General features: G+C 41.4%; 3 protein-coding genes across 3 annotated transcripts; all 3 read right to left on the bottom strand.

Annotated features, from left to right (window-relative positions):
* Positions 1-595: 595 nt before the first annotated feature.
* Positions 596-4,357, bottom strand: nat14 (N-acetyltransferase 14 (GCN5-related, putative)). Its single transcript, XM_084725682.1, has 4 exons — positions 4,129-4,357; positions 3,252-3,405; positions 2,283-2,588; positions 596-1,123 (listed from the first exon to the last, which is right to left on the bottom strand). The coding sequence occupies exons 2-4, from the start codon at positions 3,330-3,332 to the stop codon at positions 680-682; spliced, it is 831 nt and encodes a 276-aa protein (XP_084581808.1). The 5' UTR covers positions 3,333-3,405; positions 4,129-4,357; the 3' UTR covers positions 596-679.
* A 1,095-nt stretch (positions 4,358-5,452) lies between these two features.
* On the bottom strand, positions 5,453-15,665 carry znf628 (zinc finger protein 628). The gene is made up of 9 exons (XM_084726610.1): positions 15,523-15,665; positions 14,509-15,077; positions 13,496-13,568; positions 11,971-12,915; positions 10,189-10,359; positions 9,743-10,076; positions 9,287-9,441; positions 7,958-8,200; positions 5,453-7,831 (listed from the first exon to the last, which is right to left on the bottom strand). Exons 2-9 carry the CDS (start codon positions 14,892-14,894, stop codon positions 5,816-5,818), a joined length of 4,323 nt encoding a protein of 1,440 aa, XP_084582736.1. The 5' UTR covers positions 14,895-15,077; positions 15,523-15,665; the 3' UTR covers positions 5,453-5,815.
* Positions 15,666-17,136: 1,471 nt separating this feature from the next.
* il11a (interleukin 11a) lies at positions 17,137-25,294 on the bottom strand. Its single transcript, XM_084726609.1, has 5 exons — positions 24,929-25,294; positions 24,004-24,161; positions 20,140-20,235; positions 19,827-19,988; positions 17,137-18,905 (listed from the first exon to the last, which is right to left on the bottom strand). Exons 1-5 carry the CDS (start codon positions 24,933-24,935, stop codon positions 18,726-18,728), a joined length of 603 nt encoding a protein of 200 aa, XP_084582735.1. The 5' UTR covers positions 24,936-25,294; the 3' UTR covers positions 17,137-18,725.
* Positions 25,295-25,792: the final 498 nt, after the last annotated feature.

The raw sequence follows: 25,792 nt of genomic DNA, 5'->3' as shown, positions 1-25,792 counted from the left end.
TTCTACTGCCAGCATTAAAGATTGCAGAATTCTGAATTGTCATTCTAAAATAGAACAAAGAAAACCAAAATGAAAGAATGAAGCTGAAACAAAGGGAGGGAGCACAGTTTTGCAGACTCATATACCCAGACACTGTACATGAGGGAGAGCAACGGCAGCTAAAGAGCGCTAAAAGATAAAAGCAGATCAATTCTGCACATTCACCTAAACCACACATACTTCCTATACAGTAACTGTAACTGTTCAACCTCCTACACATCTGGATGGTTTCACTCACAAACAAAACGCATGCAATCTCACACGCCATTTACTGTGTTGAAATGTTAAAGAAAGGAACAACACAAAGACATTTAGGAAACACACATTTTACATAAATATTTTATTTCATTACAAATAATGACAGAAGCTTCAATATGGCATCTTGGCAATTATTAAATAATAAACAACCATTTGTTGTATGAAAATGGAGAGATTGTACTCAATATGATTAAAAGGTAAAAATATTCTTAAAACAAACAGAACAGCAACACATACAGTAAATAAATACTGACATAAATAACACAAGTATCCAATAAATTATTAATTTAAACAAACATGTTGCAGCGATGACGCTATCACCTTCAACAGAGATCCACAGTCCTCTTTACCTTTAGATATTCCTAAATCCATCAGTACTCAATCACAGGTCTTTGTAAAACACCTTAGTGAGGGGGTGTCCCAGAAAGCCTCTCTCAGGAGTCTCCAGCTTCCTCTCCTCATCCTCCTCTTCATCAGTCCCCTCCCCCAGTTGCTGATAGCCCAGCTTCCTGAAGAAGGCCTCCCCCACCTTGGAGGGGTAGGGGACGTGTGCATACACTCTGTGAGCACCAGTCTCCCGCTCTCTCTGCTCCAGACTCTGGAGGAGCAGCCGGCCCAGGCCCTCCCTGCGGTACCAGCAGCCCGTCACCAGCCTGCAGATCCTCCCGATGCCCGCTCGACTTCCGCTTTCCCGGAAGATGCAGCCAATGATGTCGCCGTCACAGTCCGCCACCCAGACCTGCCCTGCTGTCTGTTCCCTCTCTGGGGTGACCTTCTCTGTTGATGCGTCTTTGTCTTTTTCTTTGGTTCCAATTCTGCGCCTTGGCTGAGTAAAAGAAAGAAAATTATTTGGCTGCAACATTTAGTCACTACAATAAAAGGGAAAATTTGTCATTTTTCTCATGGATGTCAATTTTGATGTAAATGTAGTCAACTGAAGGAATAACTTCTTCACGACTGCTATATTGACAGAGTTCTCCTGCTGCAAAATGTTGTTCTTCTTCCTGCATCCAGTGATGTAACAATTTTGTAGTTGGTATTAAGGAAGAACTAGAGGATATTTCATGTTAGATTTTTAGTCTCCACCTCTGAGTAACAAGGGCTATATGGGTATTTTGTTTTGATTTGCAAAGTAACAGCTATAAGCTTGGATGGTCTCACACTGCATCACAGGCATGTGGGTCACAAGCTTGCATGCAGTGCATCCTGATACATCTAGGTACTGATACAGCTCTGGAAGGATAAGTCATCTTTCTTGGTCAGTTCTGTACTTTCACAATGTAGTAGGACGCACATGTATTTCATGAGCTACACGTTTTTTACTTCCTGTCAGCTCTATAGTAATATAATATAGTATTCACCAACTCTGCTTCGGTTAAAGTAGAGCTTTAATTCAACAGTAGATGTGAAAACATTCTGGCTCTACACATCATTTCTCCCTGCTGCTTCTCTGATGTCTAACCTCTCTCAATATTTTCACATTTTAACTCGGTGACTTAAGGGTTAAACTCAATCAAACCTGAGTTGGTTATTGTCAGAACAGTGGAAAGGTGAGCTGAGACGGTTTTGTTGAGTTTTATTTTGTGTCTGTAGAGCTTAAATGTAGATGACAATGCTAGCAAACTGGCTAACATTAACATTTACCTAAGACACTGAGGTGAGTATCAAAATCACTATATACAAAACACATGTATATCCTATTAAAAATATATATCAAGCTAACTGTGAAGTAACTAACATAAGATGAAAAAAGTGGGTAGTTGAAGGTAACGTTACAATGGTGATGTAAAGCTCCTAAAACAGATATCCATCACATCACACTGTCCAAGTAGAGAATATAACACTCACTGAGGAATTTATTGCTTCATTTGACTACATTTATAATAAACACTGACTGAATATCAGCATGAAAAGTGCAGATTTTTTCCTTTAGCTGAAAACTACCAAAAAAAAAGTAAGAATTTCCAGCAAAACAGTTGACTAACCCTTTTAGTCACTGGTGTCTTGCCACTAATCCTGCAGTAGGGATTCTGCAGTGTCTCGTCCTGAGTCCCTCTGTAGCTACTTCCCACATAGTCCCAGTAGGGACGGCTGCTGCCCAGAACCCCAGTAGACCGTGGCATGGTGATCTTGAGAAAGACAATTAGCAGGAAGACAGGAATAGCGAGGGCCAGGATGAAGGAATGAACGAGGCAGCGCAGAATTGAGGAGAGAACAGCCAGGATGAAGAGGCAGAGCGGACGAGTGAGGATGTGGAGGATGAGACGGTTTTCTGTGCCCTCACAGCCCTCCTGCAGAAACATTGATAGAAGTTTGAAAAATATCAGCAGAAGTCTCACAAGGACAAGAGTAATTTCACGATGTGATGAAAGCAGCCTGTCTAAGGATGAGTTCACACCTAGAGGTCCAGTTCATGAATCAAACCAATACGAGGATGATTCATTATTTTAATTTTTGAGTCAGTCCAATTTGTGTTCACAAAGGCAAAACTCAAACTATACACAAATTTTAAACAAAAGTCACATGTTGGAAATGTCATTCAATTGTCAGTTCAGTTGCTCATGCAGTCAGCAGATAAAAAGTCAACAAACCCCTCCAAATTTCTACCTGGATATCGTTTATTATGGAACACCGTAAAGATCTGTTCATGTTGGTGATAATCTGGAGCATATATGAGCAGACTTTAGATGGTCGCTCATATGAACATCTTGTAAGACAGCATGTATGATATAATTTAATTAAGTGCAGGTATTTCTTACTTTGTTGTCCAGGTTTGCCACCGCCAGTCCACATTTTGGTAGAAAGCGTGCTAATAGTTAACCAGTCACCGAAACAGGAAGATAACCCAAACATACCATACCAAAGATTTGAAAGCTCCAGGGTTCAGATCATACAGACTAAACAAGGCTGGTGTGAACCCGCCCCTAAACCTTATCTAATTTTATTGTACAAACCTTGATGAGGGCTTTGACCACCTCTATGTCGTCCTCCTTCATCCTCCTCATCACCACCTGATCCAACTCCAGCCTTACCATGTTTAGGCTTTATGCTCGAACAGCAGAACTCAAATATGTGCAAACTCCAACATCCACACTGTGCACAGGGACCCTGAAAAAAACACATTTTAAGGTTGTAACTGATTAACAGCTAAATGCAACTTTGGATGTTTGACACTAGGGCTGCAACAAACGGGTTAGGGTTAGGGTTTACAATATCAATTAATTGATTAGTTGTTTGGTCCATAAAATCTTAGAAAATGGTGACAATTTTTGATCCCAGTCCAAGCCAACACAAAGATAATCAGTTTACTGTCATTGAGGGCTAAAGAGTTCAGAAGATACTCACGTTTGGGAAAGATCAAAATAGTAGGCGATTAATTTGATGGCAGACAACTAATCAATTAATCGATCGAACATTGTAGCTTCATTAGACACTAAATCGTTCAGGTAACTGATGCTGTTGTAGACTGACAGACAGCTTACTGCGTTATCTATATTATGACATGTTAAAGTTGAAAGAGGTCAGTGTCTTTACAGAGTTCATATTATGCAATGCATAGTGAAGCCAGTAGTCACAGTGTACCCATGCTGGCTCCAAACAACAAAGACAGATGAGGATTATGGAGGATTGGTAGCATGCATATGTCGCCAGCCACCATTCTGTACGTGCATCATGCACGCCATATATGCACGTTGAACAATGATCATCAAAGCTACAGTCAAAGCGAAAAGACCTTGTAGAAATCCTTATATGGTTATTACAGAGAGCTGCGGTCTGTCCTGACACATGCAGACCCTCTGGTCCTGTCCTCACCCCCCCGTTTCCGCTTACCTCCTGTACGACGCAGCTAAAATTAAACTGAAAATGTGAGATACACACTGTATGTGTCTCTCAGTTTGTTGTCAAGTCCGCGACGGTTTGTTTGTTTGATTGAATGGCCACAGTCGTTTCTTGCGGAAAGTTGGAATTCCGAATAAGGACGTACTCAGTTTTATGTTCCACTGCACGTTCTCTCTGTTTCGATCTACGCTGTTTGCGTATCTACATTCCGCACTGCGCAAAGGCTGTGTGAATGGCAAACGCTACGTAACAGCGTAGGCTGCGCTCCAGATGCAGCAACCTTATAATGGTATGGACGCAGTTCAGATCATAGACTCTGTAGGAGCGATAAAAAAAAAATCAATCAGTCAATAAAGACATGTTGTTACTTTTATATTATTGTTATATTATTTTTAATAGTATAAGCGGGATAATGTGCAGTGAACTGGTCTTGTTTGCAAAAGAAACCTCAGGGTGATTCAAAACAATAACGTACTCAGTGTGCATAATCCTTTACACGACTCAAGACACCAAAAAAGCTTAAAAATTGTCCAGTTGTGTGGTGAACTCTTCATTGAAAAATGTTTTTTTCTTTTCTTCTTTTTAATTTCAGTTTTTCTAAATTAAGTTTATATATCCCATACTGTTTGTCTATTTATATTATTTATTTGGTTGCTTGTTAATTGCACTGCCCCTTTTCTCTAGGTATCATGTTGAACACGTTTAGTGTTAGTGTTTAGTGTTTTAGTTTTCAGGAGTCTGCAACTTTTACTCACAGAGGAGCCATTTCAGGCCAAAAGAAAATAAAAAGTATTTCTGGAGCCACAGCTATTCGATTCTGTGTTCTACTCTGATTCTTTTCTCTTTTTGGATTTGGCATGCAAATTTTGAGGAAAGGGTGCTGGCAGAGCAGATCATGACTTTACCTTTCTGGGAAAATATTTGGTATCTCTAGCCATATGTGAAATAGCCATAGTTCAGTGCCTAATAAAAGTATTTTTTTTAAAGATCAAACTGCACATTCTAGAGTTGCCTTTTATTGTGACCAGTCCAAGGCACATTTGTGCAATAATCATGTTTTGTCAGCATCTCTATGTGCCACACCTGTCAGGTGGATGGATTATCTCAGCAAAGAACTGCTCACTAAAATGGATTTTAACAAATTTGTAAACAGAATTAGAGAAATAAAACTTTTATGTGCACAGAAGTCTTTTGTATTTGCTCCTATTTTTCATGAGCTGAAGTTAAAAAAAAAACAAAGTGTTGTGATTATATAGATATTTTAAATTTCCTAAAAAGGAAAAACAAGAAAGTACAACAAAAAAGGCAAATGATAAAAGGTATTAAGAGATTTATTAATAATTAATTAGCTACTCTTTAATATTAACAATGTGAAGAAGTTGGGCCATGTACAACATTTATTCACAAAACATATTTACTTAATAAACAAACTGCCAATGACAGTATCATTTAATCTAATATATTAAGGAATAGTCCGAGGTCCATGTACAGCCTATTTGAATGTATAACATTTCTAGTATGTGGCACCATGGGATAACAACACAGTATTCATCTAACTGCATGTTCTCCCTCAATTCTAGGAGAACTCAAACTGACTAAAGTGCTAACACACCAAGCCCACAAATAGTGAGGCATTCACTCACACACACTCTCTTCTTCTCTAACATGCACACTAGTTTTAGTTAGAGAACTGCATCTCTTTATTAGGTATAGGTCCATTTCTTATTGTGTCTTCAGGCGATGTCTGGACTTCTGTGTTGTCTGTAGAGTTGTGTTCCTTTACAGACTTTTCCTGTGCCTCTGCTGTCACACCCTCATATTTCACCTCATTAATTTGTGAGATCTCCTCATCACCTCCTCTCTCCATCCTTCCTTCTCTTAAACTACTGGTGCTGACCTCAATTATGACAATCTCCTCTCCACTTTCCAGCTGAAATATACTCTCCATGGCTCCTCCACCCTCAGTAACCCTACCACTTGCAGCATTGCAACCTCCCCCTTCTTCTCCCATCATTCCTCCTTCACCCTCTATCAGTGCTATCATCTGCATCCCCTCCTCAGTTTCCTGCTCCATCTTGGTCTCGCCCCCAAGTTCAAACACCACCTCCTGCCCGTCAAGTGGCACCAAACTTTGGGTGGGTGTGCAGGACAGCTGCAGGCTGGTTTCTTGCCCTTGGCTGAAGGTAGCAGTGGATGGACCGTCGCCCTGTGCCTCAGTGTGGAAATGAAGTACATAAGACTCTCCCTGACTGCCTTCCTCTCCTGCCTGTCTCTCCCCCTGCTTCTCCCCACCCCATTCATGCAGAAGTGACATCATCCCTCCCTTCCCCTCCCCTTTCTCCCCTTCATCTTGCCCGTTTGTCTTGATCTGCAACACAAGTGATTTTCCCTCTCCTCCCATCCCACCATCCACTGCCTCTGCTGATGCGTCCCCTTCAAACTGTAATACATATGACTCCCCACCCTCCTCAATGTTCATCCCCTCCTTCGCTCGTCCTTCATTGTCAAAACACAACACAAACTGTTTCCCTGCCATGCTCTCCCCTGTCCTTATTTGCCCCACAGCGGTATTGGAATTATCTGGAGTAGCAGGGACAGGAGTGGAAAGTGATGCTGTGGATACTGTGGTGGTAACAGTTGATGGGGGTCCTGAGGCATCCACTGTGGGGGCTACAGTGGTTGAGGATGAAAGAACTGGAACAGTAGTGCAAGATGTTGACAGAGTACACTGAGATACAGATGATGATGATGGCTCTGTGATGGTGTTAGCAGCAGTAATAGTCTGTGTGACACTGTTTGTGGTTAACAGAGATCCACCTGCAGCCTGACTGACAGGAGCTGCAGATTTCTGAAGAGTAGCTTTTGGTTTGCGCCCCCGTCTGCCCCGTGCTGTCCGTGTGCTTTTCCCTAATATGGGCTTGGTCAGAAGGGAGTTGGCTGAGAGAGTGTGTGTCGGCGTGGCAACAGGAGTGTTTGCATTGTTATTATTGTTGGTGATTATGATCCTGGTCTGCTGTTGTTGCTGCGATATGGTCGGAAACTGTTGCATGGGAGTCTGGGTTTGGTTCAGGACAGGCTGGAGTGCTTGGATCGTCTGGAGCACAGGGAGGGTCTGCGGCTCCGGAGGTGGTGGAGGGTTGTTCGCTGTCGGGACAAGGATCAAGCTGGACTGGTTGCCGTTGTTGGAGGGGCACTGTAGGAGGAAAAAGTTTTGGGGCTGGGATGGAGGTGGCAGTGGTGGTGGAGGAGGAGGTGGAGGGGCTGGTGTTGGGGATGACAGAGGAATGAGCTGCAGGCCGCTGGCTGTCTGAATCATAAAGTAGTTCTGGGAGGTGTTGGGAGGGATGTTAAGTGCTGGCTGGGACACAATCAGGCTGCCATGGTTTCCTGAGGTTTCCAGGGTAATGGGGTTGAGCAGGGTCGTGGTGGTTGTCACTCCTCCGACGCTGGCTTTCACAGCCACTCCTTCTTTACCTCCAACCCCAGGGCAGGGCAGGGGAACACTGCTGCCGTGAGTACGGATGTGCCTCTGCAAGTAGGAGTGCATAACGAACTCCTTAGAGCAGTACGGGCATTTGAAGTCCTTGCTTGAGGAGTGTGTGCGAAGGTGGAGCTGGAGGTTGGAGGAGTGCGTAAAGCTTTTATTGCAGTGTGTGCACTGAAAGGGTCTCTCACCAGAATGGGTGCGTTCATGCTGCTCAAGGAAAATAACAAGAGAAGAGAAAAGACAAATGAGGAAAACAGTTTCTGAGATGAGGCAGATCTATTCAATATAAACTCGACACAAGTTCACAGCTGAATCTCTTCTGGTTGTTCTGACCTGTTTGAGGTTTGACGTCTGCGAGAAAGACTTTGAACAGATGGAGCAGGTATGAGGCCGCAGTCCAGAGTGCATCTGACTGTGTCTACGCAGACAGCTGGTGTTCTTGAAGGACTTGCCACACTCCTTACACACATATGGCCTCTCACCTGTGTGCTGCCGCAAGTGGTACTGATAATGAGAGCTCCATTTGAAAGTGAGAGGGCAGTGAGGGCACTGGAATGCCCGAACACCTGTGTGTACCTGGATAAAGTGGACATGAGAAAGAAAATAATTTGCACTTTGCACTGTTTTTTTTTTTTCACATGAACATAACGTTTAGGGCTGTGATGTTAACTGTATTACCGCAATAGCATGGTCATGTGATGCATACAGTGGGGTTGAGCTCATTACTGTCATCATAGCAAATAATTTTTGTGGGGTCAATCTCATCTCATTCCATTGCGAAATGCGTTTGAGAACAGCACTGCCACATACGACAAGTTAGGAACACAGCCTCTGATTGGTTGACAAGGTCATTCCAAGGCATCATGCGTTAGCCAATAGATGGCTAGCTTTAACAGCTGTTTTCAACATGGAAAAACAGATAAACAACCACAGATGACATTCAAAGCTGGATCTATCATTGTGAATTTATTTTACAAAAAGACAGTTAAGTTCAAGGCTGGATTTCAGAGTCTCTGAAAGTAATCTGATTTGACCTGAGCTAACGTTGTAGGCATGAAGGTAATGTGTTAGCCAGCCTACTTTTAGGCTAACCTAAAACAGTTGGAACAGAACAGACAACACTTTTCTTGGTCTTGAGAAGCTGCAGTGTTTATTAACTTACAAGCTACACGGTACATTTACTGCCACACTGACAACTTACTACTAACCTTTAACCTTTTTTTTTTTTACCACAGTAAAAAAAAATCCATACCATCACAGCCCTGATGCCAATTGTATTTACAGTACAAAAAAGTAAAGTATTAGTTGGACAGTTTGTAGTAGTTGTTATTACATATGTAAATATGGTTTTATGGGTCCATTGTAATGAGTAAAACTTAAAGAGTGCAATGAAAGTGTTGTGTGATAACAGCCACTTAGTCACAAGAAAGCTGTAACTAGTTTGTTAGTTTGTTACTGTGTTGGAGGGAAATTTATTCGTTGGATATGTCTGTTTTAGATTGCATTCGTCTGCGGGGATGTGAACCATGCTAGACAGCTGCAGTCCCTTTAAACTAGAGAAATCTTAAGTTCTATGTTGACATAAATGATCAAATTTAGCTCCCAAATGATGGATCTCTCATTTGGAAACCTAACTTGTGTGTAAATTCCTTGGAGCCTTACCCTCTGATGGATTGAAAGCAGTGATGACCTCTTGAAGCTCTTTCCACACTCAGTGCAGCGGTAGGGCCTTTCCCCAGTGTGATCCCTCATGTGGTACTTCAGCCCCGATGAACCTTTGAAGGCTTTTCCACATTCTGAGCAGCGGTATGGCCTCTCTGCATTAAAGCATGTGAAAATTGAAATTGAAAAATGACATAATACACTAAAAACAGAATAAATGTTGGTTGTCTAAGAATTATTACAGTAATTATCACAGTAAGAAACCTCCTCTTTAGTGTTAATTTGTTTTCAAGAAAAATAAACAAGTTCCCTGATTGCTAGAAATGTATTAAACAGCCAATCTGACATTGCATATAGCATGGCTAGTTTTGCATTAAGCAAATTACCAGTGCAGGGGAAAGCATATCCTACCAATATCATACCATACCAATATGTCTTCTGCTACAGTGTCTTTACCTCCGGCAGGAGTGCTCTTGCTGGCTCCTGTCTTTTTTGGGGCTTTGGTCGGTTTGGCCGGTTGCTCCTCTTGCTCCTCACCGACGGCGATGATGTCAACATGGATCTCCCTCTGGCCCTCCTGCTGCTTGTCAGCCTGGCTGGGAGAGGAGGGGAGGGGTAGAGACAGGGAAAGGGAAGGAGGGCACACGATCTCAGCCTCTGCTTCGGCCAGGAGACGTTGCTCAGGAGTGTGGGAATGTTGGTGGGTGAGGAGTGAGGAGAGAAGGGGGAAAGAACGGTCACAGGCGGAGCAGCTGAACTGGGAGCGGGACTGTGATGAGAGAGAGTGCATCTGGACAAACAAAAGAAGGCAAAGATTATTGTAAGATAGATACATTTCAGTGGTCAGTATTCAGTACATTGCTGTAATTCATACAACAGCGTTAGCAGAAGAGCGTTCTCACCAGTGACACATGTCTATTGAGGCCTCCACTGGTCTTGAAGGTCTTATTGCAGTAGCCACATGACAGCCCTGCCCATGTGGTTCTGGCCTCTGGCTGAACGGTCTCAGAGCTCTGAGTCACCTCGGTGAAGCTCTGCAGCAGGTCAAACTGGGCCTGGGTGGTGCCCACATTCTGAGGACAAACCAAAGGAAGTAATGCATATCAACAACAAAAAACATATCAACAGATTGAACTCAAGCACTTTATACTGTAGGCTGGTATTTTTTAGATCAATTAACATTTGATTACAGACAGATGAGTGTTTGTCTTGACCTAAGAATACCTTCATTCTATTCCATGCTACATTACAAACAGTAGATAAACTGTACATCACACAATGTAGTCTAATAATCAGCCTGATTTGCCATTTTGTTTCACTTCATTTATGTATTTAGCCTTACATTCTGTTCATGTCTGCTTATTTTGTGTTCCTTAAAACAATCAGTAGCAAATAACACATCGGTCACACTAAAATCATTTTAAGTTGACACAGAAGCTGCAGGGGTTAGGAGCAATGTTTACCACATTGATCGAACAAATATGTTGATCTGTAGATTGGCATGAATCTAAATAGTTAAACTGCTGTATAGAGGGTATGCACATGATGATGCACTGTTGTTACACCCACTGAGCAGCAGTAAGTGCTGCATTTATGTTCAACTCAAAAACCGCAAAAACAGAAAAAACACACACTTAAATGAGAAAGACTAGTTGCTTGATTGACTGTTCAAATAGATTCAACAAGAAATTGGAGCAATCTTTTAACAAACTGCCAAAAGCTAAAGAAAGGAAGCAAGTCGCTGCAACAACTGGAATCCAGGCACTAGAACATGGATTTGCTGTTGACATTTTGCCAGGTATGTTGGATTTTTGGGTAAAATCATACCTAAAGTTATGTAAGGTATTAACTAATGTTACTTATAAATGAAATATTTAGCTTCTTTTATTTATATGCCATGTAACTGAGCCGCATGTTAAACAAATGCCCAGGGCGTCACAGATCCTCACTCATAACTGCAAACATCAACACTGCTGCATCTGAACATGTCTCTTTAATTATGTCATAAAATAATAATATCTGTACAGACCTGTCCAAATACAACCAGAATATCCTTGATGTCCTCATCACTTTCATTTGCCGACAAATCCTGCAGTAACATATGAACCAAGCTTCAAGGCTTTTGTACACCTTCTTTGCTTTGTTTAGTTCCCCAAAGTCTAAATCAAGTACAATTAAATGTCCAGAAACCTGATTCCTGGCCGCATTGTCAAGGTCCACAGACCACTGTGTATTTGGTAAGTTATGAAGATCACTATCGACTCAACTACCTTTCATTTAAGCAGATAATCCTTTATTTTACTCCCAGTTTCACAGTTTTCCCTACTAAGGGCAGCCATGTTGCAGGACTTTTTTTTGCCATTCAGTTGGAATGAAGGGCGTGTTCCAGTGAAAAAGTGACATCAGTGCATACCTTTCATAGGAAGATGACGCCGCCATTTCTAATCCCACCTATTAAGCTCTGATTGGTGAATTGTTTCCCTAACATGGGGAGACAGCCATCAATGACCAGAGTTTTTTGAATTGCTGAACAAATCTAAGATGTGGGTGGCTGGAAACGGGGTACATACAACCATTTGTGACCCGATTCCAGATCTACAGACAGTAATTCCACTTCTTTTCTTTTCATGTAAGATAGGAGGGTTTAATTTTCTCTTTTCTATCCATTTGATCCAATCACTTACTGTATTGTTGCCGTCCGCTCCCTCCGTCAGTCCAAGGAGCACTTCTGTCGTGTGTCCATTTTCGGCCACCGTGGTTGTCTCCACTACCTCCTCAAAATCAGCCAGCAGATGGCCAGCTCCCACCAGTCCATCTCCAACCTCCATCCCTGCCCCAGGCCCCCCTGTCTCTGCAGTGGCCCCATGTTCCTCTGGAGCCATGTGGATGGACTGGTGCTCCTCCAGCTCTGTTCGTGTGCCAAAGGTGTGGCTGCAGCTGCCACAGCTGTAAAGCAGCACACTGGCCCCGGTATCTGTGCTTAGGTGAACCTCTGTCCCAATGGCCCTCGATGCAGCACACATGTCCCCCCCAGAGGAGGTGAGGGTAAGCTGGGGAAGAAGGCTCGGATTCTGTCCAGACGAGGTGGTTGACAGGAACACTTCTTCCATCCCTACCCCAACTCCATCAGTTCCTTCCTGGCTCACAAATCCCACCATGTCTGTCAACATGGATGATGTGACTTCCTCAGTCCCTACCACCACCTCCACTATCTCATTTCCCTTCCTTGTGTCCTCTCCCCGCTTTCCCTCCTTCGCTCCTGCATTGAGGTTGGAGTGAGAGTTCTTGTGCAGGGCCAGGTTTGAGGAGTGTGTGAAGCTTCGTCCACACTCGCTGCAGATGTAGGGCCTCTCACCTGTGTGTATCCTCATGTGCTGCCTCAGGTTGGTCGACTGAGTGAAAGATTTGTTACACACTGAGCAGGTGTAAGGCTTGAGACCGAGATGGACATTCTTGTGTCGCCGCAGACTGCTCGAGTTCTTGAAGGCCTTAGGGCAGGTGTCACAAGGGTATGGACACTCTCCAGTATGCTGCCGCAGGTGATACTGGTAATGAGAACTCCATTTAAAGGTCAGGGGGCAATAGGGGCACAAGAAGGTACGGACTCCAGTGTGAACACTCTGATGGACCTACAGACAAACACAGGTAGAGATGTTAGTTTGCTGGAGTGACAAGTGAACCATGTTTAAAAATTATGTATTTTCTTTTTAAATAGATTCTACGGGTGCCAGCAACACCAATGTGAAGAGTGGTTCATTTGGATTTCAAAAAGTAACTGATAAATATTCTTTGGCCAGTCCCCAATGCAAAGAAACATTAAAGAATGCATGCAGGATGGCATTCAAAGTTGTCTCCTCCTGTGAAGTTCAATGAATGAGAGGCAGAAAGTGAATGAAATGAGGGAGTGGCATTAGCGAGAACAAAGCAGTGAATCAGAAATAAATCAATCATTATTAATTGTTTCACAGCTGCTACACTCTGAAGCACAAATAAGGATAAAAAAAGAAAATGCAAGCGGAGAGCAGATTCTCTGCATATATTGACACCACCACACACTTCTAGTGGGTCAAAAGTGATGATTTAGAGGGATTATGCTTTTATGAATCAATACATTGTTTTTAAGGAAAATCCTGCATAGTATGCCTTTAAAATGTTAAATTCTTAAATGTTAAATCTTTCTTTATGAAATGACTTTGTTTGACATCTCACCTGGAGCAGAGATGAGCGTTTGAAGGCTTTTCCACAGTCCTGACATTTGTAAGGCTTCTCTCCTGAGTGAGACCTTCAAAAGAAAAGTAACAATTTATGATGACAGCACACTTAAATATATACAGTCATTACAAGTGTGAAACATAATCAGTATAGAAATATATTGCAATCCTTTCTCTTGTGATTTGTCTTATACATCAGCAACTATTATCATTGAAGTTATGGATTATGGATTTCTCATAACATACACTACTTTGAGTTTCATGTTAACCTCAGTTTTGACAGACTAAACCAATTTGAACTGAGGCAGATGTGGGTCCAGTCTTTGCTCCAGATATTTATCTTTGCTAAAATTAGTTCTGACCAATTAATTTGACTAGACAAGAGGTAATCCATGAGTGTTGATATAGAGTGTCAGCACTGTGACTTTTAACTATATGTATCACTCTTCTTTACAGGCTTTCTAAGAACCATTACATTAATGTTACACTAATTAACAGGTAGTGACAGAGACGGAATGGTGTCTTATTCAGTAATGATTCAGTCTTATTACTGCAACATCACTGTCACACACTTTTCAACCTGACAAAGAACACAAAGTAGGCAACAAGAACAGCAGTTTTGACAGTTTTTGATAGTTGCAGGACTACGTTGGCTGAGCTGAATAAACAAACAAATCATCATCTGTTGTTGCTTATTACTGTAAAGATTCTTTTAGAACTGCTGCATAACACACAAGATGTGCTGTTGTACTGAATATCAACATGACTGAATCACAGCCATGCTGATATTCACTACAACAGCATGCCCTCAAGTGTGATATCACTTTATTGAAATTGTTCTGTTTCTGGTTCTCCAGCTGTTGAATGTACTTCTGCCCTGTAAACAGACACTCTTTCTCTTATTCACTCCAACACATAAAGTAATATTCACAGCTTCATGATAGTGGTGCAACAGTGTTACAATTACACAGATGTTAAAGAGAATTCACAAAATCCTTTTATTATGGGTACCGTTGGTGGTAGAGCAGGGCAGAAGAGCCCTTGAAGGCCTTGGGGCAGAGGTTGCAGCGGTACGGTCTCTCATTGTTGTGGCTCCGCTGGTGGTGTGTCAGCCTGGACGACCACCTGAAGCTCTTCCCACAATCCATACACTGGAAGGGATGGTCTGACTGCTCGGGCTGCTGGGCCGGGCCGGACACAGAAGACGTCACCATGTCCAGAACCACCTCTTCTCCAGCTTCTACTACTGCCTTGTCTCCATCCACCAGCTCCCCTCTGTCCCTCTCGTCCTCGCCATCCTCTCCTGAGCCAAGGAGGGATGGAAATGGAGACAGGGAGGCGGTGGACTGAGGTGGTAGCAGTTCTGCTTGGACCACTAAGGCCACTGAGTTTGCCATCACCAGAGCAAGCTGGTAGCAGATGAGGGTATTCCTTGGTTGGAAGCAGGCGTGGATTAGTTTTGATACAGTATCATGTTTTTTTGTTTCGCTTTTCCTTCGTGCATATTTTCTTCTGTGTCTTTCATAAATTCCTCCCTGGAAACACCAGCTGTCATCCTCAGCAGGCGGCTCAGGACAGGTCTGACATGCAGTGAAATGGAAATAAATACAGTATTATAACTTGGTAATTCCTTGTAAGAATGTCCCCTTTAAATTCCACCCCCTCTCTCCCTCCCTCCCTCCCTCCTGTCTATGAAGCTGGTCCCCCTCCCTGCTGTCTTTCCTCTGGCCGTCAGTCCCTTTCTGTCCGTCCCCGCAGTGCGGTGCTTACTACCAACACACACACACACACACACACACAGGCTACAGCTAAGTTACACATTTAGCTACTTTGTAACTGTATCCTAATGTAACCGGTCAGCAGTGCAAGAATACACACAGTACACACATGAAACACCAGTTTTACTGTAACAACAAACAGCTGCTGGCCTTCATTTAAAGCTTATCTAGCCCTGGTCACTGCGGAACAGCGTAATTAAACTGCTCGTTGAGAATGTGCATGAATTCAGGCTGAAGCAGTACTCACCGAGCATCTTTAACTCATCTTTAAGCTATAATGTTGATAATATGAAAAGGAACTAGGTACCGCAGTGCTAATCCACACAACCTTAACAATAAACACAGCGCAAACTAACAGCAGTTCTCCGCCCGACGCCGCCTCCCAAGAACAGCGACGGCGATTGGCCGTTTGCTCCCATAGATGAGGGCCTACCATTGGTCAGGAGCTTCAACAGACAGATTGACGTTCTGAAACCTCACTTACAAAATATTTAGAAATTTCAAATTTAACGAAAAACACTTGAAAGTAATGCGTTTGCACTCCAAGATATTCAAATATAATTTGTAATGCTTTATTCACGATGGAGATTTATCCGTTCTAGTCTGACTCTGCCGCAGAGGCTTCTGGGTAACGTAGTTTCTATGTGCTTCTGCCCTTACTTCCATCTGTCATAGTTTACATTGTGGAGAACCATGGTTACCAATCCGTGGGGGCAGACGTATCCAAGTCCTTAACTGAAAAAATACCACACTATAAATAATCCCCTGCATTCAAAATGCTACTTATGCAAAGAATTATAAGTTAAATTTACTTAAGTGTCAAAAGTAAAAGTACTCATTGTGTAGTAAAATGGTCCCCACCAGTGTTTATATCTATTATGTTATACTGTTGAGTAGTTGACTCTGCATGTGTCAAACTCAAGGCCTGCAGGCACCTCATTTTATGTGGCCTGCAAGGGCTTGCAAATAATAATTTGCACAGTTTAATTCTATGCTGCATTTTGGAGGAACAGGGTTCATGAACTTAATGTTCCCAGAATGAATCCCACTTGCAACAGACTGTCAATATATAGTAGATAACATCTCAATATCATATAGTCATTCCCAGCAGTAACCCTCTAGTTTAGTGGTTGGAGCTAGTAACATTAAAAGTAGCATCCTAGAAAAAAGCCATCAGTTTTTAATTTTTAAACAAACTGGAACATTTTGGAATTAAAACCTTGCTTCTAGGCTACACAAATGGAAATAACCATTGATATAATTCTATAGGCCTATATGACTTTGTATATTTATTTCTTTATTTATTTTAGAATCTGTATAATAGTCATACACTTGAATGTCTGCTTGCCATTATTTTTCCAAGACTTCTGCTTTCAAAGTTATCAATTAAGTTATTACTAAACCCAAAAATAACCAAATGCAGAGGGTAACAAGTATACATTTATATAGTCTTACATTTACAACCTGCCCTTTATTGGCAACCATGATGCAGATTCAGGAGTTTCAGGAGTTGATACTGAGTTTGACACCACTGAAGCAATGCATCATTTTCTATGAGACCATCATATGTTTGCAGTGTTGCTGTTCTGTGAGAACCAGGTATCTAGAAACAGTAAATTTTTCATGACCTCAGAAAAACAACCGTTTTCAGCTTTGTGACAATGTATGTTAAACCTAATCCAAGATGGACTTTAAATAGTTAATATTTTCTTATTATTATGATTATCAAGATCACTACATTTTGAGATACATGGTTTCCAGTGGACAGAAATAGTATGAAAAAATGTCATCTAAAAGTAACTAGAAACTAAAGCTGCCAGAAAGCAAAAGCAAGAGGTACATTTGCCTCTGACATGTACTGGAGTAAAAGTATAAAGTTGCAAAAATGGAAATACTCAAGATAAGTACAAGTACCTAAGAATTTTGGACATAAGTTCTGTACTTGGGTAAATATGGGTTATATAATTATATATTTGGGTATATATAGTTACATTCCACTGAGTAAAATCCATAATGCACATTCTTTAGTATTTATTTCACCAAGGCACATATTTCACATTGAGGCCAATCAGTGTGTGGAAGAGGCAACTTGATGTTACAACAATAATTTAAACATGATGGTATAATAATAGTAAATAAGAATAAAAACTGTATAAAAGTACAAAAAGATAGGAGACTTGCTCCCCTGCAGCACAAAATAAATAGTTCCACCAAGTTACTTAAATAAATAGTCAATACTGTAACAAATACTAGAATAGGAATGAACAAAAATTATAGTGATAAAATTGGTAAAGTAATCTACATTATATTGTAGAAAACAATATAATACACAGAAGCACTGTATACAACAATTTACATTCTTGTACATTTATGTACACCTGTACAGAACATAGTGTCACAATACATAGTATTTTAAGGCTTTGGGTGTTTAACTAAAAAAAACAAACTTTTCTACCCCAAAGCACAGGTTCAAAATCAGCCATCTCACTCATCCAAGAGGCTAATCCTAACAAGTTTGTGCAAAGAATCTAATCAGGTCCATCAGTGCTCAACAACAGGGCACATTCATACAACTTTACCACAACGTTAAATATGCCTCCTCATGCAGAACGCGAGAAACAGGCATCGAAAAAAGAAACTCTGCCTGTGGCGCAAAAGAAAGTATTCACTTCTCTTTGGCCGCCATCTCGACATTTCCAGATAAATGTGATCTATTTCGTAGGCCATCAATTGATATGTTAAGACATGACATGTTTAACATGGTTAGAAGATAACGGTAACATCTTCTAAAATGTTTACTTTAAGGGCACTGTAAGTGAGAGATAGTGAAAACCTTGGCTGTCCCAAATGTACATTATGCTACATCTACTGGAAGAATTATTCTCTGAAGAAAAGCACAAATACAAAGTAGATTAAGTTAGTTTAAATAAAAGTCAGAGCTATAGGTTCAGGAAGTGCTACTGTGTTTTTCTTGAGGATCAGTGAGACACAAGACATAAAGAAAGATTACAGAGATGTGGGCAAATAAATTCACGTTAATACAGAAATAAAGATGAGAGTGACACATAACAACTTCAAATAAATAAAATTAAATAAATTACTAACAGTCAATAAATAAATAAATACATAAATAACACGGTAATGAAAAAGGCCTTTAGGAGAGAGTTTGGGGAATCATGACGTGATCACTGTAGTTTAACTGGCAGTTTGCTTTAACGGGAATCTTGATGGTTGTACCTGGCTGCAGTATAGTGCATCCTTATTGGCTCTGATGGAAAGACACATTCTTCAACACACATGTCATTGGTTGACGTTTAGGCCTCGTAAGGGATGTTATTGACTACAGTGCACACTGACATGGTCCTTATTCCCCTTTGGCTTAGGCTGGATGCCATGAATCCTCACTGGCTCCGCAGCCAAGTAGTTGAAGGAGACAAACAAATGTGATTATCATTGTACTGCAGAGACTTTGGGCTTGAGGGTGATGAATGCTCTGTATGCCCAATCACAGAAGAGCTTGAAGTGTTGAAGAAGCTCTTGGCTGGACTGTAAGACATCAAACTGATACGGGAGATGAGGCGGGAGGGATGGGGTTGCCGGGGTCACCCTCGGTGCTTCAACTCTTTGCATCTGTAGGTAAGAAGACAGGCAGACAGACAGATTAGGACAACAAGTAATTTATATTTCACAGAGAGATGATGTGAAAGTGTTAGACAACTTAGACTGGGTTACACCAACAAAGACTAATTTAATCTAAAATTAGTTAGTTTAGCAAAGCTAGGTGTAAAAGTAAAAACTAATCTCAGTTTAGTAAATTTAGTTAAGTTTATTGAAACTAAAATTAATCAGTGTGAAGATTCTTGCTTTCCCAAATTAAAGTAAATAAATCAATGAAAAATCTATTTGATTGCTGTCAGGACCTAGCAAGTATAAAAGGTTAGGACCATTAACCTTCCCCTGCACTGTATTCATGACAAAACGTCACATTGCTTGCTCTCTGGCTCCGAAGTTCACAAACTTTAACCAACATTGTTGCTAGCTAGCTCAAAAGTTCACAAAACCTAAACCGATATTTTTGCAAACTAACTAAAAAGTTCCCAAGTTCCCCTAGTTAGCCTGCTCATGATGGTTTGGTAGAGAAGCTCCACCATTACGAAAAAAATCTTCGCTGAATTAAAGGAGCAATATGGGCAAATAAATATAACATTAAAAACAAACAATCGTACAGTAAAGAAAAAAACGTTTTAACCGATCAACTGGAGTTAAAGAATGTAGATATTTTGCTCAATCCAACTAAAAAAAAGCAGCCATTTTTGTTAAAGTGTGAGTTTAAAATACTGGATCACAGTTCAAATTGGAGTTTAAAGTTTTGGTGCAACCGATGACATGTAATCTAAGTTTAGAGTTAAAAACTAAACTGAGGCTTAAAGAGAGGTTTAAATATAATCTTTCTTAATTTTAAGTTAAATGAATTTAATCGGGTTTAAAAACTAAGCCTTGTTGGTGCATCCCAGTCTAATGAGAATAAAAAGGGTAATCTCAGCTCTTTACCTGACGGTGCAGCAGGGTGATGAGAGATTTCATCTCTCTGATCATCTCTACCAGCTTGGGTAGTGCAGGGTGGTGGTGCTTCTTTGAAACCTTGTTGAGCCACTCAAAGTGGTGCTCATACAGCTTCAGGTCAGCATGCAGCTGAGTGAGTGTGGGCTTCAGCTGGAAACAACACAGACATACTTTAGAGACTTAGCATGGGTGTGGCGAGATGTAACTGAGCGGATAGAAACAGACCAGCCCCTCTCCCTCCACAAGCACACACACACACACACACACACAGTCGCACACAAATACATTATCAAAGCATTACCTCAAGATTGTTGAGATCATTGGCTGATCTGTTGCTCATTTCTGGCAGAGACCTGAACCTGTGGGGCTCCACATCTGAGTCAAATGCATGCTCCCTCTGAAAGAGAAAACAAGACACAGAGCAGTTGGTTAGTAATTTGCATCAGCGCAATTTTACTCATCCTGAGACAAGTCACGGCAACATGAGGAAAGTATTAGTCCAGCAGCACCTCGATTGGACGGCTGTTTTCTGTGCTTAGAGACAGTAGCTCTCACTGAGGGGAGTGTGGTTGATCGGGTCAGTGTGAGTTCACCCACATTCAGCCACCCCAAATGTCAACAATAAGAGCAAATGACCTGAACCCACAGGATGTTTTCTACAGGGAATGAGGATAACAACATATGCAGTGACTAAGAAAGCTCCAAGTGGGACAGACAACACAGGGCTGTAGGGAAACTCCAGGGTCACAGCTATAAAAAGATGGAATGACGCAGTGCCACTGCCCAGCTAGAGTTGTGTTGTAAACTACGTCCAGGCGACCGAGGTAGTGCTCATCATGGCCACCAGAGGGGGGTAAACAACCTGGCTGCAGGTTTATGGAGTTCTACCTTAAAGGCAGCTGTGCTTAATGGTAGTACAATGTAGTACTAAAGATGTTCGCCTGATCTCAGTAATGAATAGGCATAAATGGAGATGACTGATGTGGCTTGCGTCATTTCCAATCAACAGAGGAACATAACAACATTAGGATGATGAGTGCTGAGAAATGTTTTGTGTAAACAGGTTGTGTGTGTGCTTAATGCTTCCTTAACCTGTTATGCAGTGTGTTCTTTGCTCTACTGTTTGCCTCCAGTTGTTTGTGTTGATGTTTTTAGTCATGAATGTGCCGCATTGTCTCGCATGTCTCTCCATCAACCTTTCATAAGAGCTCACTTATGTTTGTGGTCCAATGTTTTGTCTCCGTCGCTTTTGTCCCCTTCCATCCCCTGCTTCCCTACCCTCTCCTCTGTGTCTCCCCCCCTCTCCTCTCCCTCTTTCCGTCTCCTACCAGGTGCACAAGCACATGCAACCTCACGTGCACATGTGCATGCATGCACACACATACACCGCTGGCTTGTCATCTAGTTGGCTCTCTGATCTCTTCATCTCTTGTGGTTTTCGCTCCATCTTTCTCAGCCTTTAATTCTCCCTCTTATCCTCCTTTTCTTGCTCTCTCCATCGCAGATCATGACCTCACCCGACAGAACTTAGCATCCAGCCTTTTTCTTCCTGAATGCAAATACTGGAATGTGATAAATCTTTTTGATTTTTATCAAGTCACTTTGCTGTGGCGACCGAAAGCAAAACACTAAACACCGCACCTACACAACCATGACTATTTACAGAACCCTCAATGCACACACACACCACCACAAAAATGCCTATACATAAATACATTTGCACCCATACTGCATGCATGCAAACACACACACACTTACTCAGTCACACACGTGCACAGTAGCTTCGGAAAACTTATATAGACCAATGTGTGTGTACACACACACACACATCTCTCTCTCTTTAAAGCATCAGTTTCATAGCCTTTTTGCAGGGACTTTCCATGGATTCCCATTCTATTTATCTTTCCTAACTTTGTCCGCTCTTTAGTGGAATTCCACACAATAAGGAAAGAAAATTAAAAATAAATCTTCCGTGTTACTGAACACTGTCTAATACTGTCCCCAACTCTCTTTGATGAGGCTGGCTTCTTCACATCTGGACCCCAGGTTAGACTACTGCAATAGTCAACAATGGCCTGTAACACTGTTTTAAAGCAACACACATGATGAATACACACACACACACACACACACACACACACACACACACACACACACACACACACACACACTATCTACTGACCAAAACTAGAGAGAGTACGTGGCTATTTTTGATTTCACCCCCTGAACAAAAGAGTTTAAGGATTTGCATAATGCAAAATTAGAATCTCGATCAGTCATGTGTAACCAAAGATCCAGAGATACAATCCCGCTTTCTTTTCACCTGTTAAAACACAGTGTTGATACACAATCACCAGCTGGAGACAAATCTTGGCTATGTTCTCGAATCTGATTTTACTATCCACTTGACTGTCAACAAAATAAGATTTCGGGCCAGAGTTGTCAGTATGGTGCAAGTGATTCACATTTCATAGGAGAAAAAAAAACTCCATCCTCACTTCCGCAGTCTATCCGCAGAACATAAACATGTTTCTATGTAAACAGGCATGTGATATACTTTGCTGTCATTTCACAGATGACATGCTTGGCAGTTCAGCTTTAGTTGGATGCAGGTATGGTGTTGATATATAGTTCTAAATTTGTCTGGATGGGAGATGTGGTAAACTGGTTCCTAGAACGTAATGTTTTGTTTCTCTATCACCTTGGCCACATCATGTAGACTGTCAGTGTGTGTTTATTCTCCTCAGTTACATAAAACTTGATATTTATTTAATTGCACGTTCTATGGAATTCTGTTGAATAAAGGTACTGGTCTGGCCACCAATCTTCCTGCTACCGCCACCAGTCAGGTGACCAGGCAGACCAGGAGGTTGCTGAGTCAGACCTCCCCTCCCTTCCGAGTCTAGTGTGGATTAAAAGTGAGATCACTCAGTCAAATCTCCCCTGAGGCTTTTGCTGCCCTGATCTAAGCATGCATATGGACTCCAGCCAGTCTGTCATCAATGAAAGCGGCTTAAGTCAAACTGAATCCTGAGTAAACCTAGTGTAGTTCAGCCAAACGGTTTCCACAACAATGCATGGTGCAAAGTAAGAGCTGCTCAAAGGGTGATGATACCTGTACTGAAAGGTATAGTGATGTAACGTTTGTGAATGACCCGACTCTGCTCAACAACTCTTTGTTACGAGCAAAGGGAGCTGAATTGTACTTTGTGAGAGATGTTCTTTCTATTGTTGTGCCCAAATTTCACTAACCTGACAAGAAGCCATCCTTGGAAACTGTGTGGAAAAGGGCAGGCACTTTCAAACAATACAGTAAAATAGATGATTTGAGGAACTATCTGTCCATCACCGTCTATCAAGAGCTAACTTAAGCAAATCGCATCAACAAACTCTCTTGACGAAACCAGTCAGGAGAAAAGCGAAAACATCTTTTCCTTCGAAAAAAGCTTTCAGTTAAGTGTTGCATAAATTGCATTCATGGCAAGGCAACTTTATTTACATAAATCTTACCCTATCATTATCCTAGTGATTATTTTGCAGATAAACCTCGCAACTTAGTAAACATAGTTATCAAAAGGATAATGTCATACTGCTGTGTTACAGGTTGTAGGTCGTAAAAAAAACGAAGTCTAACAAATCATTATCATTTCATCAACTCCTGATGGATCAGCAACTAAAAGACAATGGATAGTAATAATCTAGAAAGACGTGGATTAACCACTTCTTAGCTAACATTACTCTTTGATGGTGTTACCTGATACAATAGGAAAGGTGTAAATTGATTCTGTAACATCATCAGAAGAATTTTGCACCTTTCCTATCATATAACACTATCAAATGGTAATATTAGCTAGGAGGTGGTTAATGCTAATTTTAGCTGTTATCTCAAGGTAACAAATGGGATATCAAATGTAATTGCTGATCAGTCAGGAGTAGGTGAAATTCTAACAATGAGGAAGAGTTTATATGTCTTAGAATGTGGTACACAGTAGTAAATATGGTGAATCACCACAAAGGTAACACCAAAATCCAATTAGGGAAAGATCAATTAAGACCAACATCCTCTTCCACCCTCACACTAACAATTCAATTAGCACATGGCCTCATTAGCCTCTCCTCCAATCAACAGAGACTGGTCATCGTCATGACTGACATCTTCACTTACCAGCAGTTCTTGGGTGAGCTTCATTAGATTTTTCGTCTGATTGGACAGTTTATCCATGTCACTGGGCCGCCGCTGCGGTACAGGAGAGGCAGACGTGAAGACGGGCAGCTGGGCCAATAGCAGCGAGAAGAGGAGCGACGAGGAGGAGTCGAGCAGCACTGCAGGGGGAGAACCAAACGGAAGCAATTAGTGGAGAGGCGGCTGTCATCTCGCCATAATGATAATGACCTCAGGCCACGGCTGTCAGCTCCAGGGGAAGATATTGCACCATAATATAAACAATAGCTCCAGACTTGGCGGAGGAATCCTGAAGAGCTTCAGTGTCAGAGTCATGTTTTCACAGGCTGAATGCAAATCATTAAATCATTAAAAAGCCGGGCTTTGACACTGAATATCACCCATCACTCCCTTTACCCATAAGCAACTGCAATGAATGCTGCTGATTGTCACACCTGCAACTGGATAGGTACGTGAGTTGGTGGTATAAATTATATAGAGGCAGCCAAGTCAACTCTCTTAACAGTAAGCTCATTCATTCTTTTTCCTTTCAAGTTCAAATACAAGGTAGACTAAGTATTAAAAGGGAACCACAGCGCTGTTGAAATGATGAATGCTTGATAATTACAGGTGAACCACAAGAATCGCAGCCAAAATAACACTGCAGGAGCATCTGAGCTGCCTGTCCTGGTGTAACTTTTACAGTTTAGGGATAAAGTTGTCCATACTGAATGTAAAAAACATAGGTAAAGTAATTATTTCTAATTAATATAAGAACAAATGATTTAATTTAGCCTGTTAAAGTGACGATAAAACACTTAAATAAACGTTGCAGACCAAAAATGTCAAAAACAAAACAAAGCTGTAAGAGAAATAATTAGCAATTAAAAGCATGTAAAAATTAAAATACACGTATAAAAACACTTACATCTCATATTGATTCGGATCCAAGGGGTAGGTAAACCCGCAAATAAAAATAATCAATAAATAGAAAATTAATAAATAAATTGAACTCCGGATATTATCACGTGGTCCGGTTTCTTCTTCGTGAGGAGGAAAGTTGTCAGGACGAGAGAGGATGAATGAGAAGAGCAGAGTGATGGTGACTGAAGCACTCAGAGAGAGAAAGTAAAGAAAAATGAAGGTAAAAAAAGTCAAACTTTTCAGTCTTTGGTAAAGTTTGACTAGTCTTTATGGAGGTGCTGAAGGCAGAGAGACACTTTGAGACAGTTTGGAGAGACAGAGAGAGGCAACAGAAGTGCAGAGAGAGGGATGCGAGTGTGGGTAAGTCCAATTTTTGCGCGCAGTGAAGTGTTTAGGCTTGTTTAAAACTTCCTTTATAAAGACGTCGGGCCTATGACACATCGGCAGTGACTCACTTCATTCATAAAAACACACACACACACACACACACACACACACACACACGCTCTGCTCTCCCTCCTCTCTCCCTCTTTCCTCCTCCCCTCCTTCTCCCTTTGCGAAACTTAAAAAAAATGTTCCGTTGTTTTTTTTTTTCTTTCCTCCTCTATCACTTTCTCCCGTCCTGTCCTGTCGCTATCTCCAGCACTTACTTCCTCTGGTCTCTGCGCCAATCAGTCCCATCTACCTCTTTTTATCTTTCCATCTCCAAATCTCTTCCCCCCTGCCTCTCTCTGTCTATCTATCACTGCAGACGTTTTAAAAAGCCCATTGTTTTCATGTGTATCAGCATATCTCATGTAACCATGTATCTTTTTAGAGCCTCTAGTTTTACCTGTCCTTTCTTTCTGGGGTTATATGTGCTGTGTTT

This window comes from Lutjanus erythropterus, chromosome 9 (genome assembly GCF_056507025.1).
Source record: "Lutjanus erythropterus isolate fLutEry1 chromosome 9, fLutEry1.hap2, whole genome shotgun sequence".
Classification (NCBI taxonomy): Eukaryota; Metazoa; Chordata; class Actinopteri; order Lutjaniformes; family Lutjanidae; genus Lutjanus; species Lutjanus erythropterus.
The sequence above is the reverse complement of the archived record's forward strand: the minus strand, read 5'-3'. Positions and strand labels throughout refer to the sequence as shown.